This window comes from Salvelinus namaycush, chromosome 21, assembly GCF_016432855.1.
Source record: "Salvelinus namaycush isolate Seneca chromosome 21, SaNama_1.0, whole genome shotgun sequence".
NCBI lineage: Eukaryota > Metazoa > Chordata > Actinopteri > Salmoniformes > Salmonidae > Salvelinus > Salvelinus namaycush.
The window spans coordinates 54,545,971-54,563,488 of record NC_052327.1 but is presented as its reverse complement, the minus strand read 5'-3'; the positions used below and the strand labels follow the sequence as shown (position 1 = coordinate 54,563,488).

The window sequence follows — 17,518 nt, the reverse complement described above, 5'->3', positions numbered from 1 at the left end:
CCCCCCCAATAAAAAACTCCTAGGAGGAGATCAAGAAGGACTGTTTACGGAAACTTCTACGAATCTTACTGGGACTCTGCTTTCTCCTTCCCAGGTATTTCACATCAGATGTTCCAGTCCTAACCTCTGTCTGTGTGCGTGTGTGTGTGTGTGTGTGTGTGTGTGTGTGTGTGTGTGTGTGTGTGTGTGTGTGTGTGTGTGTGTGTGTGTGTGTGTGTGTGTGTGTGTGTGTGTGTGTGTGTGTGTGTGTGTGTGTGTCTAGATTTGTCAACGTGCTGCTACCCCCAGCAGCCCGTCAGGAAGGGGTGCGTGTGCGCTGGTGGCAGCCGACACACGAAGGAGCGGACCACAGCGACTGGGCGCTGGACAACCTTCTGATAGCCGGCTCTGACCCGCGGGCTCAGATAACTGACACATTTGGAGGGGTGGCGCTGCCCAACCACGAGAGAGCTCCCGCTGATGGTACACCCACAGGCAGGATAGGACTCCTTAGTGAGGGAGAGGAGGAGAGCACCTCAGGTATATACACAGGGGATCTGGACAAGGCCAGCACACACACCGCCACAAGTACACACACAACTACAGGTACACACAACTACAGGTACACACAACCACAGGTACACACACACTGCCACAGGTACACACACAACTACAGGTACACACAACTACAGGTACACACACAACCACAGGTACACACACACTGCCACAGGTACACACACAACCACAGGTACACACAACTACAGGTACACACAACCACAGGTACACACACACTGCCACAGGTACACACACAACTACAGGTACACACAACTACAGGTACACACACAACCACAGGTACACACACACTGCCACAGGTACACACACAACTACAGGTACACACAACCACAGGTACACACACACTGCCACAGGTACACACAACCACATGTACACACAGCCACAGGTACACACACAACCACAGGTACACACACAACCACAGGTACACACACAACTACAGGTACACACAACTACAGGTACACACACAACCACAGGTACACACAACTACAGGTACACACAACTACAGGTACACACAACCACAGGTACACACACAACCACAGGTACACACACAACCACAGGTACACACACAACCACAGGTACACACACAACCACAGGTACACACACTGCCACAGGTACACACACTGCCACAGGTACACACACAACCACAGGTACACACAACCACAGGTACACACAACCACAGGTACACACAACTACAGGTACACACACAACCACAGGTACACACACAACCACAGGTACACACACAACCACAGGTACACACACAACTACAGGTACACACAACTACAGGTACACACACAACTACAGGTACACACACAACTACAGGTACACACAACTACAGGTACACACAACTACAGGTACACACACAACTACAGGTACACACAACTACAGGTACACACACAACTACAGGTACACACAACTACAGGTACACACACAACTACAGGTACAACTACAGGTACAACTACAGGTACACACAACTACAGGTACACACAACCACAGGTACACACACAGCTACAGGTACAACTACAGGTACACACAACTACAGGTACACACACAACTACAGGTACACACAACTACAGGTACACACACAACTACAGGTACAACTACAGGTACAACTACAGGTACACACAACTACAGGTACACACAACCACAGGTACACACACAGCTACAGGTACAACTACAGGTACACACAACTACAGGTACACACAGGGGCTATGTCAGTCACGCAGGCTCCAGTTCCTGCGCATGATTTTAGTGATCGTCGAGTTTAACGAGCGACAAGTTCGGTTTCCTTCTAATAAGCAAAGACCACGTCAAATACAACTGCTTTAGGAGAAAACGAATATACAGAATCTGTACAAAGTCAATGGAAAAATACATTTATTTTTATATTTTTTGTAATTCTCTCCCCCTTATTTCTCTCCCTTTTTCTACCCCTCTCTCTCTCTCTCTTCCCTCACTCTCTCTCCCTCTTCCTCTCCCCTATCCCTCCCCCTCTCCACTCACTCTCTCTCCCTCCCCCACCTGCTCCCCTATCCCTCTATCTCCCTATCCCCATCTCTCCTTCCCTCTCTCCCCTCCAGTGAGTGACCATTGGCTGTTCAGTGAGGACTGTGTGGTACAGAGATTCTGTAGTTCTCCAGACGGTGTGATGGTGTGTGGTAGTGACGACGGGAGAGAGGTCTACGCTGTCACACATGACATCATACCTGACAAAGACTGGGTCATGCAGTTCAAGGTAAGACTGTGTCTGTTTGTGTGCAGTGATTTAATTAGGTACCGGTGCCTCTTGTAATATATTGAACACCTGTTCCCGGCACTTAAAACGAGTACTGTCACCTTTGTTATTCTGCAATGGCTTAGATAGATGTGTATCTCTGTTAACAGATAGCCGTCATCTTTGTTTGGGTGTGTACACAGAAACCATTAACATATGTGTCCATTGAGGTTACGATAACGGATAATGTATCCCTGTGTGTCTTTACAGATAGCAGTGGGCTGCGGTGTTCCAGAGCGCCAGGCGGAGCGGCAGGTCCACGTCCAGTACTCTGTGGACTTCGGTGTGTCCTGGAGGTACCTGGTGTTTCAGTGTCTCCCTGCGGACCCTCGCTGTGGAGGACATGTCTCCCAGCCCAGCGTCTTCTTCCCTGCCCAGGGCTGGAAAAGGGCCGTCTACCCCCTACCGGACAGCCTGGCAGACACGTGAGTGACACGTACATACAGTGGGAAGAACAAGTATTTGAAACACTGCCGATTTTGCAGGTTTTCCTACTTACAAAGCATGTAGAGGTCTGTAATTTTTATCATAGGTACACTTCAACTGTGAGAGACGGAATCTAAAACAAAAATCCAGAAAATCACATTGTATGATTTTTAAGTAATTAATTTGCATTTTATTGCAGGGGTCCTGTTCTATCAGCAGCTCTTGGGGGGGGGGTCCTGTTCTATCAGCAGCTCTTGGGGGGGGGTCCTGTTCTATCAGCAGCTCTTGGGGGGGGGGGGGGGGGGGTCCTGTTATATCAGCAGCACTTGGGGGGGGGGGTCCTATTCTATCAGCAGCACTTGGGGGGGGTTCTGTTATATCAGCAGCACTTGGGGGGGGTCCTGTTCTATCAGCAGCTCTTGGGGGGGGGGGGGGGTCCTGTTCTATCAGCTCTTGGGGGTGGGGGGGGGTCCTGTTCTATCAGCAGCTCTTGGGGGGGGGGGGGGGTGGGGGGTCCTGTTCTATCAGCTCTTGGGGGTGGGGGGGGTCCTGTTCTATCAGCAGCTCTTGGGGGGGTCCTACATTGGTTCTGAAACTATATTATGTGTTGTTATGTTCTGCAGCGCGGTCCGTTTCCGGTTTTACCAGCAGCACTCGGACACCCAGTGGGCTGTGGAGAACTTCTACATCGGGCCGGCCTGTGACGGCCACTGTGGGGGACATGGAGACTGTCTAGACCAGAGATGTCTCTGTGACCCTGGCTTCACTGGACCCAACTGCTACGCCAGCACTTCTCTCAAGGTATCAATCAGTTCATCAATCTTTATTTATTTAGTACATTTTCACACAAGTTGTTCCTATCCGGCTCAAAGACCATGTCTTTTGTACACTCCATGCCTCTTTAACTCTTGTGTGTGTAACAAAGTGTTGGGAAAAGAGAAGACACATTACCCTTCTGTGGTCAATAAAGTATCTATTCTATTCTTATAGGCGTCTCTGAAGGAGCGTTTTGACTGGGAGGGGGCCCCAGGCCCTCAGTGGCAGGTCCTGGAGGGGGGCCATCCCTGTACCGACTGTGGGGTGCTGGTGGAGGGGACAGCCCTGTACTTTGGAGGGGCAGATGCCAGACAGGCCGTCTCTACTGACCTGGACCTCCGCGGAGCCAAGTTAGTAACTCTACTGTTCGTCTTCTCAGGGTTCGGTTATACTATTTGTGTATAGTCATTTTCTGTCAATTCAGGCTTTTAAGATTCCCTTTCAGTGTGTGTGTGTGTGTGTGTGTCTCGTTTGGAGGAGTTGGGAGAAAACACTACACTAAATGTAATCTTCCTCTTCTTCTTCTTCAGGTTTGTAGAATACTGGGCCAGGATCGGCAGTGAAGACAACATGACCATGTGCCATCGCCCAACCTGTCGTAAAGAGGGAGTGCTGCTGGACTACTCCACAGATGGAGGTATGAAACAACATAAACAAATAGACGTTTAGAAACAAATCCACGTAGCTCCATCAGCAGGGGAATGCTAACGATTAACCTGATGGAAACCAGCAGGGGAATCCTAACGATTAACCTGATGGAAAACCAGCAGGGGAATCCTAACGATTAACCTGATGGAAACCAGCAGGGGAATCCTAACGATTAACCTGATGGAAAACCAGTAGGGGAATCCTAACGATTAACCTGATGGAAAACCAGCAGGGGAATCCTAACGATTAACCTGATGGAAACCAGCAGGGGAATCCTAACGATTAACCTGATGGAAAACCAGCAGGGGAATTCTAACGATTAACCTGATGGAAAACCAGCAGGGGAATCCTAACGATTAACCTGATGGAAAACCAGCAGGGGAATCCTAACGATTAACCTGATGGAAAACCAGCAGGGGAATCCTAACGATTAACCTGATGGAAAACCAGCAGGGGAATCCTAACGATTAACCTGATGGAAAACCAGCAGGGGAATCCTAACGATTAACCTGATGGAAAACCAGCAGGGGAATCCTAATGATTAACCTGATGGAAAACCAGTAGGGGAATCCTAACGATTAACCTGATGGAAAACCAGCAGGGGAATCCTAACGATTAACCTGATGGAAAACCAGCAGGGGAATCCTAACGATTAACCTGATGGAAAACCAGCAGGGGAATCCTAACGATTAACCTGATGGAAAACCAGCAGGGGAATCCTAACGATTAACCTGATGGAAAACCAGCAGGGGAATCCTAACGATTAACCTGATGGAAAACCAGCAGGGGAATCCTAACGATTAACCTGATGGAAAACCAGCAGGGGAATCCTAACGATTAACCTGATGGAAAACCAGCAGGGGAATCCTAACGATTTACCTGATGGAAAACCAGCAGGGGAATCCTAACGATTTACCTGATGGAAAACCAGCAGGGGAATCCTAATGATTAACCTGATGGAAAACCAGTAGGGGAATCCTAACGATTAACCTGATGGAAAACCAGCAGGGGAATCCTAACGATTAACCTGATGGAAAACCAGCAGGGGAATGCTAACGATTAACCTGATGGAAAACCAGCAGGGGAATCCTAACGATTAACCTGATGGAAAACCAGGAATAATATTAGAATATTACAGAATATTACAGAGATCCATCACTTCATGTCTGTCCCTCCCTCCCTCCCTCCCTCCCTCCCTCCCTCCCTCCCTCCCTCCCTCCCTCCCTCCCTCCATCCATACATCCATCCATCCCTCACCCAGGTGTGTCCTGGACCCTGCTCCATGAGATGGACTATCTGAAGTATGTGTCTGTGAGGCGTGATTACATCGTGCTACCAGAGGGGGCGTTATCTAATGCTACACGGTTGCGGTGGTGGCAGCCCTTCCACGTCTCCTCTGGTCTGGCGACATCCGGGCCGGAGCGCGCTCAGTGGGCCGTCGACAACATCCTGGTGGGAGGGTCTGACATCAACCCTTCCAGCCTGCTCGACAACTTCGATGACGGTAAACAGATTGTGCCGTATCACCTTCGCAAAGGAATGGGAGTCTCTTTCTAGGGTTTTTTATGCCCTTAGACAAATCTAAAAAAGACAATGGACAACCAACTATTCTTCTTCTCTTTCTCGTACCCCCCCCCCTCCCCCCGTCTCTCTCTCTCAGAGGGTGTGTCACATGAGGAGAGCTGGAGCTTCTATCCCAATGCGGTGCGTACAGCAGGCTTCTGTGGGAACCCCTCTTTCCACCTCTACTGGCCCAACAAGAAACAGGACAAAACACACAACATTCTGGCCACCCGCGAGCTCATCGTACAGCCTGGGTACATCCTACAGTTTAAGGTATAACCTCTCTGCATTTACAGCTTGGCAGCATCCTACAGTCTTACATAATTAACATGAACAATAATAGAGGTCCAAGAATCAATCCCTGTGGAGCACCGTATTTAATCTCAAGAGGGGCTCCTTTGAAAAGGATAGAATTAATTATTGGTTTTAGATAGCTGCTGCAAACCGTAGCATTTACAACATGGCTACATCACAGAGTTTAAGGTAAGTGTTACTGTTATCATTTCTTGTATCTCCTAATTCCTACACTCCTCTGTCTTCTGTGTAGATTGTGGTTGGTTGTGAGGCAGACAGCTGTGAAGACCACCATTCTGTCCTGCTGCAGTACAGGAAGGATGCCAGGTGAGAGAGAAAGCGATATGGATCTTCTTATCTATGCTGCTAATGTAGTGTTCCGATGCGCTAGCTAGCTAAATGCCTTCCTCACACAGTACACAGCCAGGGTTTGGGTCAATTCAGGGGAGAATGACTGCCCCCCCCCCCCCTCTCATTGATGACAGGAAGTTCAAGGCAGACCGCGGTACTGCATTGCAATGTTTACAGAAAACAGAATCCCATATTACAGTGAAGGGGAAAATGGCAATGTATGTGTAAATAAATACACATTTTGAAGACAATCACCGTACCAATAATTACTTCTATTTACCAGATGTCCTTTTATATTTAAGGATAATTTAGTAGCCTGCAGTACCCCGGTCGGCCTTCAACTTGAGATAATCAATGAGAGGGGGCAGCACTGAGCTAGCCTGCAAAGCCACTTCCCGAAGTAGCTCAAACTGCGCATGTAATGTCTACATACATTTTCCACAAGACGCCATCTTAACCAACTTCTTGGGCTCCAAATGCGCTATTGAGTCTTCCCAAAGATAAATGGTGTCATGTGACCGATGACTTTGTCCATTCATATATACAGTCATTGGATCAAATCCATGTCAATTCAGTCAATTCAGGAAGTACACTGAAATTCTAATTACAAAATGTTCCTCATTAAAAAGTAATTGGAATTGACAACAACCCTTCTTTCTCCTCCCTCTATCTCTCTCTCCCTCTCTCTCCATCCTCCCTTTCTCCCTCTCCAGGTCTGACTCATGGCAGCTGGTTCAGTCAGAGTGTATTCCCTCCTCTGTGAACAACGTGGGCTGTTCTCCCTTCATGTTCCATGAGTCCACCATCTACAGTCCAGTCAACAGCTCCAGCTGGACCAGGGTCACTGTTCAGCTGCCTGACCACGTCTCCTCAGGGTAGGACGGCTGTGTGTTTCTGACCACGTCTCCTCAGGGCAGGACAGCTGTGTGTTTCTGACCACGTCTCCTCAGGGTAGGACGGCTGTGTGTTTCTGACCACGTCTCCTCAGGGTAGGACCGCTGTGTGTTTCTGACCACGTCTCCTCAGGGTAGGACGGCTGTGTGTTTCTGACCACGTCTCCTCAGGGTAGGACGGCTGTGTGTTTCTGACCACGTCTCCTCAGGGTAGGACGGCTGTGTGTTTCTGACCACGTCTCCTCAGGGTAGGACCGCTGTGTGTTTCTGACCACGTCTCCTCAGGGTAGGACGGCTGTGTGTTTCTGACCACGTCTCCTCAGGGTAGGACGGCTGTGTGTTTCTGACCACGTCTCCTCAGGGTAGGACGGCTGTGTGTTTCTGACCACGTCTCCTCAGGGTAGGACGGCTGTGTGTTTCTGACCACGTCTCCTCAGGGTAGGACCGCTGCAACCAGAAGGCTGCTGGTTTCAGATCATGCGTTTAGAACTTAATTCGTACACCGCCCCAGAAGCCCTGAAACTGGATGCTGTCATTCAGGTGTTGATAGTCCCCCCCTGACTGTATGATAAAGCAAGTCCTATACGTTTTGTCTCATCTCCTCCCCTCCCGTCTCCTCCCCTGCAGAGCCACGCAGTTCCGTTGGATCCAGAAGGAGGGTGCTGGCGAGCGTCATGGCTGGGGGGTGGACAATGTCTACATCGGGGAGGCATGTCCTGGGATATGTAGCGGTCATGGTTACTGTACCAGCGGGGTGGTCTGCATCTGTGACGAGGGACACCATGGTGGGTAACTGATAAGACTACAACACTGACACAAAGACTACAACCTCTAACACAAAGACTACAACACTGACACAAAGACTACAACCTCTAACACAAAGATTACAACCTCTAACACAAAGACTACAACACTGACACAAAGACTACAACCTCTAACACAAAGACTACAACCTCTAACACAAAGACTACAACACTGACACAAAGACTACAACACTGACACAAAGACTACGACACTGACACAAAGACTACAACACTGACACAAAGACTACACCACTGACACAAATACTACAACCACTGACACAAAGACTACAACCTCTAACACAAAGACTACAACCTCTAACACAAAGACTACAACACTGACACAAAGACTACACCACTGACACAAAGACTACAACCTCTAACACAAAGACTACAACCTCTAACACAAAGACTACAACCTCTAACACAAAGACTACGACACTGACACAAAGACTACAACCTCTAACACAAAGACTACACCACTGACACAAAGACTACAACCTCTAACACAAAGACTACAACCTCTAACACAAAGACTACAACACTGACACAAAGACTACGACACTGACACAAAGACTACAACACTGACACAAAGACTACACCACTGACACAAAGACTACAACCACTGACACAAAGACTACAACCTCTAACACAAAGATTACAACCTCTAACACAAAGACTACAACACTGACACAAAGACTACAACCTCTAACACAAAGACTACAACCTCTAACACAAAGACTACGACACTGACACAAAGACTACGACACTGACACAAAGACTACAACCTCTAACACAAAGACTACAACCTCTAACACAAAGACTACAACACTGACACAAAGACTACACCACTGACACAAAGACTACACCACTGACACAAAGACTACAACCTCTAACACAAAGACTACAACCTCTAACACAAAGACTACAACCTCTAACACAAAGACTACAACCTCTAACACAAAGACTACAACCTCTAACACAAAGACTACAACCTCTAACACAAAGACTACAACCTCTAACACAAAGACTACAACACTGACACAAAGACTACAACACTGACACAAAGACTACGACACTGACACAAAGACTACAACCTCTAACAGAAAGACTACAACCTGTAACACAACGACTACAACACTGACACAAAGACTACAACCTCTAACACAAAGACTACAACCTCTAACACAAAGACTACAACACTGACACAAAGACTACAACACTGACACAAAGACTACAACCTCTAACACAAAGACTACAACCTGTAACACAACGACTACAACACTGACACAAAGACTACAACCTCTAACACAAAGACTACAACCTCTAACACAAAGACTACAACCTCTAACACAAAGACTACAACCTCTAACACAAAGACTACAACACTGACACAAAGACTACAACACTGACACAAAGACTACAACCTCTAACACAAAGACTACAACCTGTAACACAACGACTACAACACTGACACAAAGACTACAACCTCTAACACAAAGACTACAACCTCTAACACAAAGACTACAACCTCTAACACAAAGACTACAACACTGACACAAAGACTACAACCTCTAACACAAAGACTACAACACTGACACAAAGACTACAACACTGACACAAAGACTACAACCTCTAACACAAAGACTACAACCTCTAACACAACGACTACAACACGGACACAAAGACTACAACCTCTAACACAAAGACTACAACACTGACACAAAGACTACAACCTCTAACACAAAGACTACAACACTGACACAAAGACTACAACACTGACACAAAGACTACAACCTCTAACACAAAGACTACAACCTCTAACACAAAGACTACAACCTGTAACACAACGACTACAACACTGACACAAAGACTACAACCTCTAACACAAAGACTACAACCTCTAACACAAAGACTACAACCTCTAACACAAAGATTACAACACTGACACAAACCACTCTTGTAATCATAACCTGATGGTCTTAACTTCTTCCCCTCTGAGTCTGGTTCCTCTCAGTCTGCTGTCTTTCTTACAGAGAGTTCTAATTGACAATTGATTGATTGATTGAAATCTAGCATTCATATTGGTTCTCCTGCCTCCATCTCCCAGGTGATGACTGCTCCCTGTCCAGCAGTGACCTACCTAGCTCAATAAAGGATAACTTTGAGTCAGGCAGCGTGTCAGAGGAGAGCTGGCAACTCATCCAAGGGGGCGGGGTGGGTAGTGGGTGTGGCCAGCTCTCTCCCCACGCCCACGGAGACTCGCTCTACTTTAACGGCTGTAAGACGAGGCAGGCGATCACCAAGCCTCTGGACCTGACACGAGCCAGGTATGGACTGGACAATGGATTGTACTGTACTAGCCTAGCCTAGCCCACAGTCTATCCAACTACTGAAGGTACAGTGAGATAAGTTTGTTATACAGTACAGTACCTGTAAGACGAGGCCTGCGGTCACCAAACCTGTTGACGTCACACGAGACATGTACTAGTGGACACTGGACCATACTTGCGTAGCATAGCCTAGCATAGCTTGTCCTAGCCTTGCCCACACAGGACCATACTAGCGTAGCCTAGCATAGCTTGTCCTAGCCTTGCCCACACAAGACCATACTAGCGTAAGCTAGCATAGCTTGTCCTAGCCTTGCCCACACAGGACCATACTAGCGTAGCCTAGCATAGCTTGTCCTAGCCCACTACTGAGACCATTGAGATCAATATACAGTATTACTAAAATGGAAAACTTGGAGGCTAAACTTGTAGGACCTAGTCCATCCAAAAATACCAAGGTATTTACCAGAACTCTCTCTCGCTCCCTCTTTCTCTCTCTCCTTCACCCCACCACCTCCCCCCCTCTCTCATCCTTCTCTCCCCCCTCCCCTCCTCCTCCCTCACTCTTTCTCTTTCACCTACAGTAAGATCATGTTCGTGCTGCAGATAGGCAGTGTGTCCCAGACAGACAGTTGTAACACAGCCCTGGACCAGGCTGACACAGTGGACAGGGCAGTTCTGCTGCAGTACACGGTCAATAACGGAGTCAGCTGGCACGTTATCGCCCAACACCAGCCCAAAGACTTCATCAAGGCCCAGAGGGTTTCCTACAACATCCCACTGTGAGTGAACACAACGCTAACACACACACACACACACACACACACACACACACACACACACACACACACACACACACACACACACACACACACACACACACACACACACACACTCTGAAAGCTAGAGAGTGTACAGGTCTTTGTTCCAGTCCAGGGCTAACACACCTGACTAGTTAATCCAGTGTTTCCATGAACTACCTGTTACTTTCCAGCAGCAAAGTTGATGTCCACTAGTCTAAAAACACCTACTGACACGCTAACTGCCTACTTTTGACCTCTGACCTCCTCTCCTCCTGTCGCCTGCCCCAGAGAGGCGAGGGTTAAAGGGGTGGAGCTGCGGTGGTGGCAGCCACGTCACGACGGAGCGGGACATGACCAGTGGGCGCTGGACCACGTGGAAGTAGTGCTGTGAGTATCTCCGACCAACCTGGTACCCCTTGTCCCTAGAGAACCTAGAGAACATCAGTCTGAGAACCTAGAGAACCCCAGTCTGAGAACCTAGAGAACCTCAGTATGAGAACCTAGAGAACCTCCGTCTGAGAACCTAGAGAACCTCCGTCTGAGAACCTAGAGAACCTAGAGAACCTCAGTCTGAGAACCTAGAGAACCTCCGTCTGAGAACCTAGAGAACCTCCGTCTGAGAACCTAGAGAACCTCCGTCTGAGAACCTAGAGAACCTCCGTCTGAGAACCTAGAGAACCTCAGTCTGAGAACCACTTATTGTGTGAGACCACTTAATGCATACACAAAGCTTGTCACACACCGTTTACACACACCATCTTCACACCTGCATAACCGTCTACATAGCAGAAGCATAGAGCATTTTAATGCCTATTGCATGTTGCTGAAGGCTTTATATCAATGATAAAGGTCATTGATTATAACATGTTAATAAAGAATGTCATGCATTGCAAGTGTTTCATCTAACAGTCATGAAATGTGTATGTAAAGGCCTGATGTAGTTTCGTTAAGTGCAGGTGTTTAAGTCGTTTAGGCAAACAACAGATAGCCCATTGTTTTGTACCACTTCACACAGAGTGGAATGATATCTGTAGAACAAGGTCTTGTATGTGTAGAGTCAACACGCAAACTACACAAAAACACACACCTGCGCTGTCCCTGGTTTGGTGTGGCCTTGACCTGTCCTCTCCTACTCTCTTACTCCTACGGTTGGTTCTCAACATTCAACAACAGTGTCTGATGAACAGAATAAACGTTCGATCCTCACACTTCTCTTTTTTATTTCTGTCTCTGTTTCACAACTCCACCACCATTTCTCTCCTCCTTTTCAATTGTTTCTTTGTCATCGTGTGTCTCTCCTCTCCTCCCTGATCTCACGACACTAACATGCGTGACCACATTGCTTCTCTTCCTCCACCGCCTGTGCTTGTGCTCACCTGCTGGCTCATCATGTCCTATTATGTCTTCTGTCTCCTCCTCCTCTTTCTCCTTCTCCTCATCTCCTCCACTTCCATCTCCTCTTCCATCTCCTCATCCTCTTCCTCCACTTCCATCTCCTCATCCTTCCTCAATCTCCTCCTCCTCTTCCACCTCCTCCTCTGCCTCCTCTTCTTCATATCATCTTCCTCCTCTTCCATCTCCTCCTTCCTCTTCCTTCCCTCTCTCTTTCTTTCTGGATGTGTTTGGTCCTTTTTCTCTCCATCTGTTATTGTCTTTACATCTTTCTGTCTCTCTCTCCACCCTCTCCCTACGTTCTATATCCCTTCCTCTCTATTTCTCTCTGACTCTCTTACTCCCTGCTCCCTCTCCTCTCTTTCGCCCCCCGTCTCTCTGGGCCCCCTTCGCCTCCCCAGGCGGCCGGGGTTCCTTCCCCCCCAGATCTTTCTGCGAGCCAGCAGCATCCCCATCCTCCCCTCTCGCGCTCTAACCTCTGCTCTCTTCTGTATTCTGCTCCCTGTGGCATGGCTGTAGAGTCAGGTAAGTCTTCCTCTTCTCCCCGAATGCAGTCCCCTCCTCTTCCTCCTGTGACACCCCCCCACCTTATACCCCTGACCCTCCTCTTCTGTCATCCTCTACCTCGCCTTAACCCCCCCACACACACACACACACCACCACTACACACACACACACACCACCTCCTCCACAGAGACACACACCACCACTACACACACACACACACACACACACACACACACACACACACACACACACACACACACACACACACACACACACACACACACACACACACAGGCCACCGACTGTCATAACCCAGAGGCAGGCTCTTCTCAAAGGCTTGTCCATGACACAGACAGAACTGATTGAGGAAGCAGACATCAGGAGAAAAAAGACATCATGACATGACTGCTATCGTCCATGTCTAGGTAGTGGATATTATAAATGTCACACACACACACACACCACCTCCTCCACAGAGACACACACCACCACTACACACACACACACACACACACATGACTGCTATCGTCCATGTCTAGGTAGTGGATATTATAAATGTCACCAAAACACCTCGGGGTCCCAAATACCTATATGACATATCTGAAATACTATTTCTCAACTAAAAAAATCCCCTTTTGTGTCAATTGGTCTGTATATTTTAAACACACACATCTCAATGGTATCAATCAATGTGTGTGTATATGTGTGATGCAAGCCTTCACTATATGAATGTATCGTTACCATTTGAGTGTTTTGGGTCTTGCTACGTGTCCGCACACAGCCTAATAAGGAGTTGAGGCTGACTTTGACACACACACACACACACACACACACACACACACACACACACACACACACACACACAGAGAGAGAGAGAGGCACATGTTACAACCTCCGCTTCATTCTAATGTGGACATCAAACGTTGATCATTCACTCGGTACAGACGTTATTCACACCAGCAGTGGTGTAATGCAGAGACGGCATAACTCCAGAGCTCGAGACATCCACATAAACAAAAGACCTAGATCTCATCAAGCCCTTCATCAGAGTAACCAACCTCCATCCAACTCCTTGCATGATGGCTTTTTAATTCCAACGTTGCAAAGCCCCCCTATCCCCGCCCATCCATGGCTGCCTGTCCATGGAAAACATCATTCTGTGAATCAGGAGCCCTCTCCATACTGGCCGTCCTCTAACTCGCTCTGCGAAGGACACAAAAAAACAACAACATAGAAGTGGAAAGACAGACATCCCACTTTGTCAGCCCCTCGTCCCCCTCCCATCCCCCTTCTCTACCCCCCCCCCTCCCCCCCGCTTTGCAGGGTGCCACATGCTGCGCTCCTGGCATCACCTGCTGGATGGACGAGGCAATGACAGGCTAAGCAAGAAGAGCGATCTTCAATCACGGCTCCTCTTTGTGTCTATTTAGTTCAGTTTGCCCCTCCCCCCTTTTGTTGGTCTGTTTGTTTTCCCCTTCTGATATGGATGTTACTCAACGAGCTCAGACACTCTTCCTATAGAACCTTAGAACCTTAGAACCCTGATCAGAGTTAGAACCCCCCCCCCCAGAAACCCCGACCCTGTTTGTAGCTAGTGCCTGTGACCCTGTCTGTAGCTAGTGTCTGTGACCCTGTCTGTAGCTAGTGTCTGTGACCCTGTTTGTATCTAGTGTCTGTGACCCTGTTTGTAGCTAGTGTCTGTGACCCTGTTTGTATCTAGTGTCTGTGACCCTGTCTGTAGCTAATGTCTGTGACCCTGTTTGTATCTAGTGTCTGTGACCCTGTCTGTAGCTAATGTCTGTGACCCTGTCTGTAGCTAATGTCTGTGACCCTGTCTGTAGCTCTCTAGCCAGCCATGTGTCCTCTAGTTGTGTCCCATCATGTCTTGTCCTGTTGACTCTTTGCGTATGATACTGCCATTGAGAACATGTCAAAACCAGCTGTTGATCAATATTTATATATATTTATATACAGTTCAATATAAAGTAAGTCATGAATAGTCCACTATTTGCTTAGTTTGAATGTTTGAGGTTAGGGGTGAAACCCAACAGAAAATACCAACATGGATCTAGGAATGTGTGAGCTCGCATATGAGACTGTGTGTGTGTGTGTATTTCAGACGGTGTGTGCATGGATGCATGTGTAGATACTGTAAATGACTCTTCCTTGGTTACTAACAGTCACCATCCTCTTCCTCCCTCTCTCTCTCTCACTGTCTTTGTCTCCCTACAGCACCCGTAAACAAAACTACATGATGAACTTTGCCAGACAGACCGGCCTACGTCACTACTACAGCCGAAAGAGGCGGGCACTGCAGCATGCCTAACCAATGGATTTTCCCTACGACCTGCCAATCACACATATGACCGACCGACCGACCGACCGACCAACCACATTCCTTTCTCCTGATGCCATATCACCCTGTCAAGTCCTGCCCTCCAGCCAATGGATTCCAGTCAGCCTTAGACCACACCCCTTCCCTCTCCAACCCCCACTGCCAGAAAACATGGACCATCCCATCAGTTTACGCTGCAACCAATCAGAAGCCTTCCCCACCCCCAATGTGACTGGAAGGAAGGAGACGTGAAGGAGCAACAAAGGCGGACATTTTGTTTACTTTTAATGGACTTCCGGGTTTCTAGTTGTTTTCTAATCGTTGCTGTACGTGGTTATTATATGATGATTCCCTGTTCCAGTTGCGATACGATGATGATACTACCCACCCCTGGATTTCCCCCTATCACCCCATCCTACCCGCCTAGTCCTACTACTACCACACTGTGAAATTATTAAGAGAAATATCACTGATGACCAATGACATAGAGTTGGATAGAGGGCACACAGTCACAGAAGCGATAATGGCAAAGCTAGGAGGGGGGGCCCTGTTTCCAACTCTATGCCAGGTTACTGGGGTGTATTCATTAGTCCGATTCCATTGCAAAACGTTTTACAACAAAAACCATTTACTGTTTACTCTAGGAACCAAACGGAAACAAGCGGAGGGAAAACGGAACGAAAATGGAGAGAGACCTAACTGAATTTGTCCAATAGAAACTCTTTTGGACTAAACGGTTTCCATTGCAAAACGTTTTTGCGACAGAATCTGACGAATTAATATACCGCAGGGCTAGTTGGCTGAGCCGGAAGGAGAGGGGGAACACTCCTCCGCCTGCACCGGTATCTAGGAGGAAGATCATTACAGTGATAACGACGCTAAAAAATATAGTACTGTGTTCTTCCTGTTCTGTGAGTTATTTTCGTGATGAGTCGACTGTGGCCGTGTTTCGTTTAATTGGTTTGTTTTTTTACTAATTCACATTGCGCAATTTTTCGGTTGGATGAGTTTTTTTTCTCCCCTTGTTTATTGGATGAGGGACAGATGGATAAGGGGCAGGGTGGATGAACGAAACCCTGCCGTCAAGGTAGGCGGAAGGAAGAAACAAATCGCAAAAATAAAGGGAAAATACATAAGAAAAAAAGGTTAAATACCGAACAATGATTATTATTTTTTTTTTATATATATGTTGGCTCCTGAAAATACAGATATTTATGGTAAGCGGTTCTCCACGTAACCTATTTAAAGATACACTGTGCGTGAAATCTGTGTTATTTTCTAGTGTTAAGTTATTAGGCAGTTATTCAGCCTCTCGGCCTACAACGTCTCCCACCCCTCCCCCCAGCATCCCTCCCTCTCCCTGTGCTGTTACCACATCCCTCTCCCCCTCCCTCTCCCCGTGCTGTTACCACATCCATCTCGTGCTGTTACCCTCTCCCCCTCCCCATGCTGTTTCCCCCATCCCTCTCCCCCTCCCCCTTCTCGTGCTGTTACCCCCATCCTCCCTCTCCCCATACTGTTACCCCAATCCCTCCCTCTCCCCGTGCTGTTACCCCCAATCCCTCCCTCTCCCCCCCGTGCTGTTACCCCCAATCCCTCCCTCTCCCCCCGTGCTGTTACCCCCAATCCCTCCCTCTCCCCCCCGTGCTGTTACCCCCAATCCCTCCCTCTCCCCCCCGTGCTGTTACCCCCAATCCCTCCCTCTCCCCGTGATGTTACCCCCATCCCTCCCTCTCCCCGTGATGTTACCCCCATCCATCCCTCCCTCTCCCGTGCTGTTACCCCCATCCCTCCCTCTCCCCGTGCTGTTACCCCCATCCCTCCCGCTCCCCGTGCTGTTACCCCCATCCCTCCCACTCCCTGTGCTGTTACCCCCCCATCCCTCCCTCTCCCCGTGCTGTTACCCCCCATCCCTCCCTCTCCCCGTGCTGTTACCCCCATCCCTCCCTCTCCCCCCCGTGCTGTTATCCCCAATCCCTCCCTCTCCCCCCGTGCTGTTACCCCCAATCCCTCCCTCTCCCCCCCGTGCTGTTACCC

The 17,518-nt window shown here is 48.3% G+C and overlaps 1 protein-coding gene across 1 annotated transcript in view; it reads left to right on the top strand.

Annotated features, from left to right (window-relative positions):
• The window catches only part of LOC120065978 (reelin-like), a 64,502-nt gene extending 47,885 nt beyond the window's left edge, over positions 1-16,617 (top strand). Inside the window, exons 25-39 of the mRNA XM_039017018.1 lie at positions 263-519; positions 2,130-2,284; positions 2,534-2,748; positions 3,373-3,550; positions 3,740-3,915; positions 4,096-4,202; positions 5,475-5,717; positions 5,874-6,049; positions 6,324-6,397; positions 7,135-7,296; positions 7,942-8,099; positions 10,225-10,444; positions 11,029-11,226; positions 11,536-11,634; positions 15,379-16,617. Of these exons, the coding sequence (XP_038872946.1) occupies positions 263-519; positions 2,130-2,284; positions 2,534-2,748; positions 3,373-3,550; positions 3,740-3,915; positions 4,096-4,202; positions 5,475-5,717; positions 5,874-6,049; positions 6,324-6,397; positions 7,135-7,296; positions 7,942-8,099; positions 10,225-10,444; positions 11,029-11,226; positions 11,536-11,634; positions 15,379-15,472 (2,512 nt within the window). The 3' untranslated portion in view covers positions 15,473-16,617. The remainder of the gene's footprint in view (positions 1-262; positions 520-2,129; positions 2,285-2,533; positions 2,749-3,372; positions 3,551-3,739; positions 3,916-4,095; positions 4,203-5,474; positions 5,718-5,873; positions 6,050-6,323; positions 6,398-7,134; positions 7,297-7,941; positions 8,100-10,224; positions 10,445-11,028; positions 11,227-11,535; positions 11,635-15,378) is intronic.
• Positions 16,618-17,518: the final 901 nt, after the last annotated feature.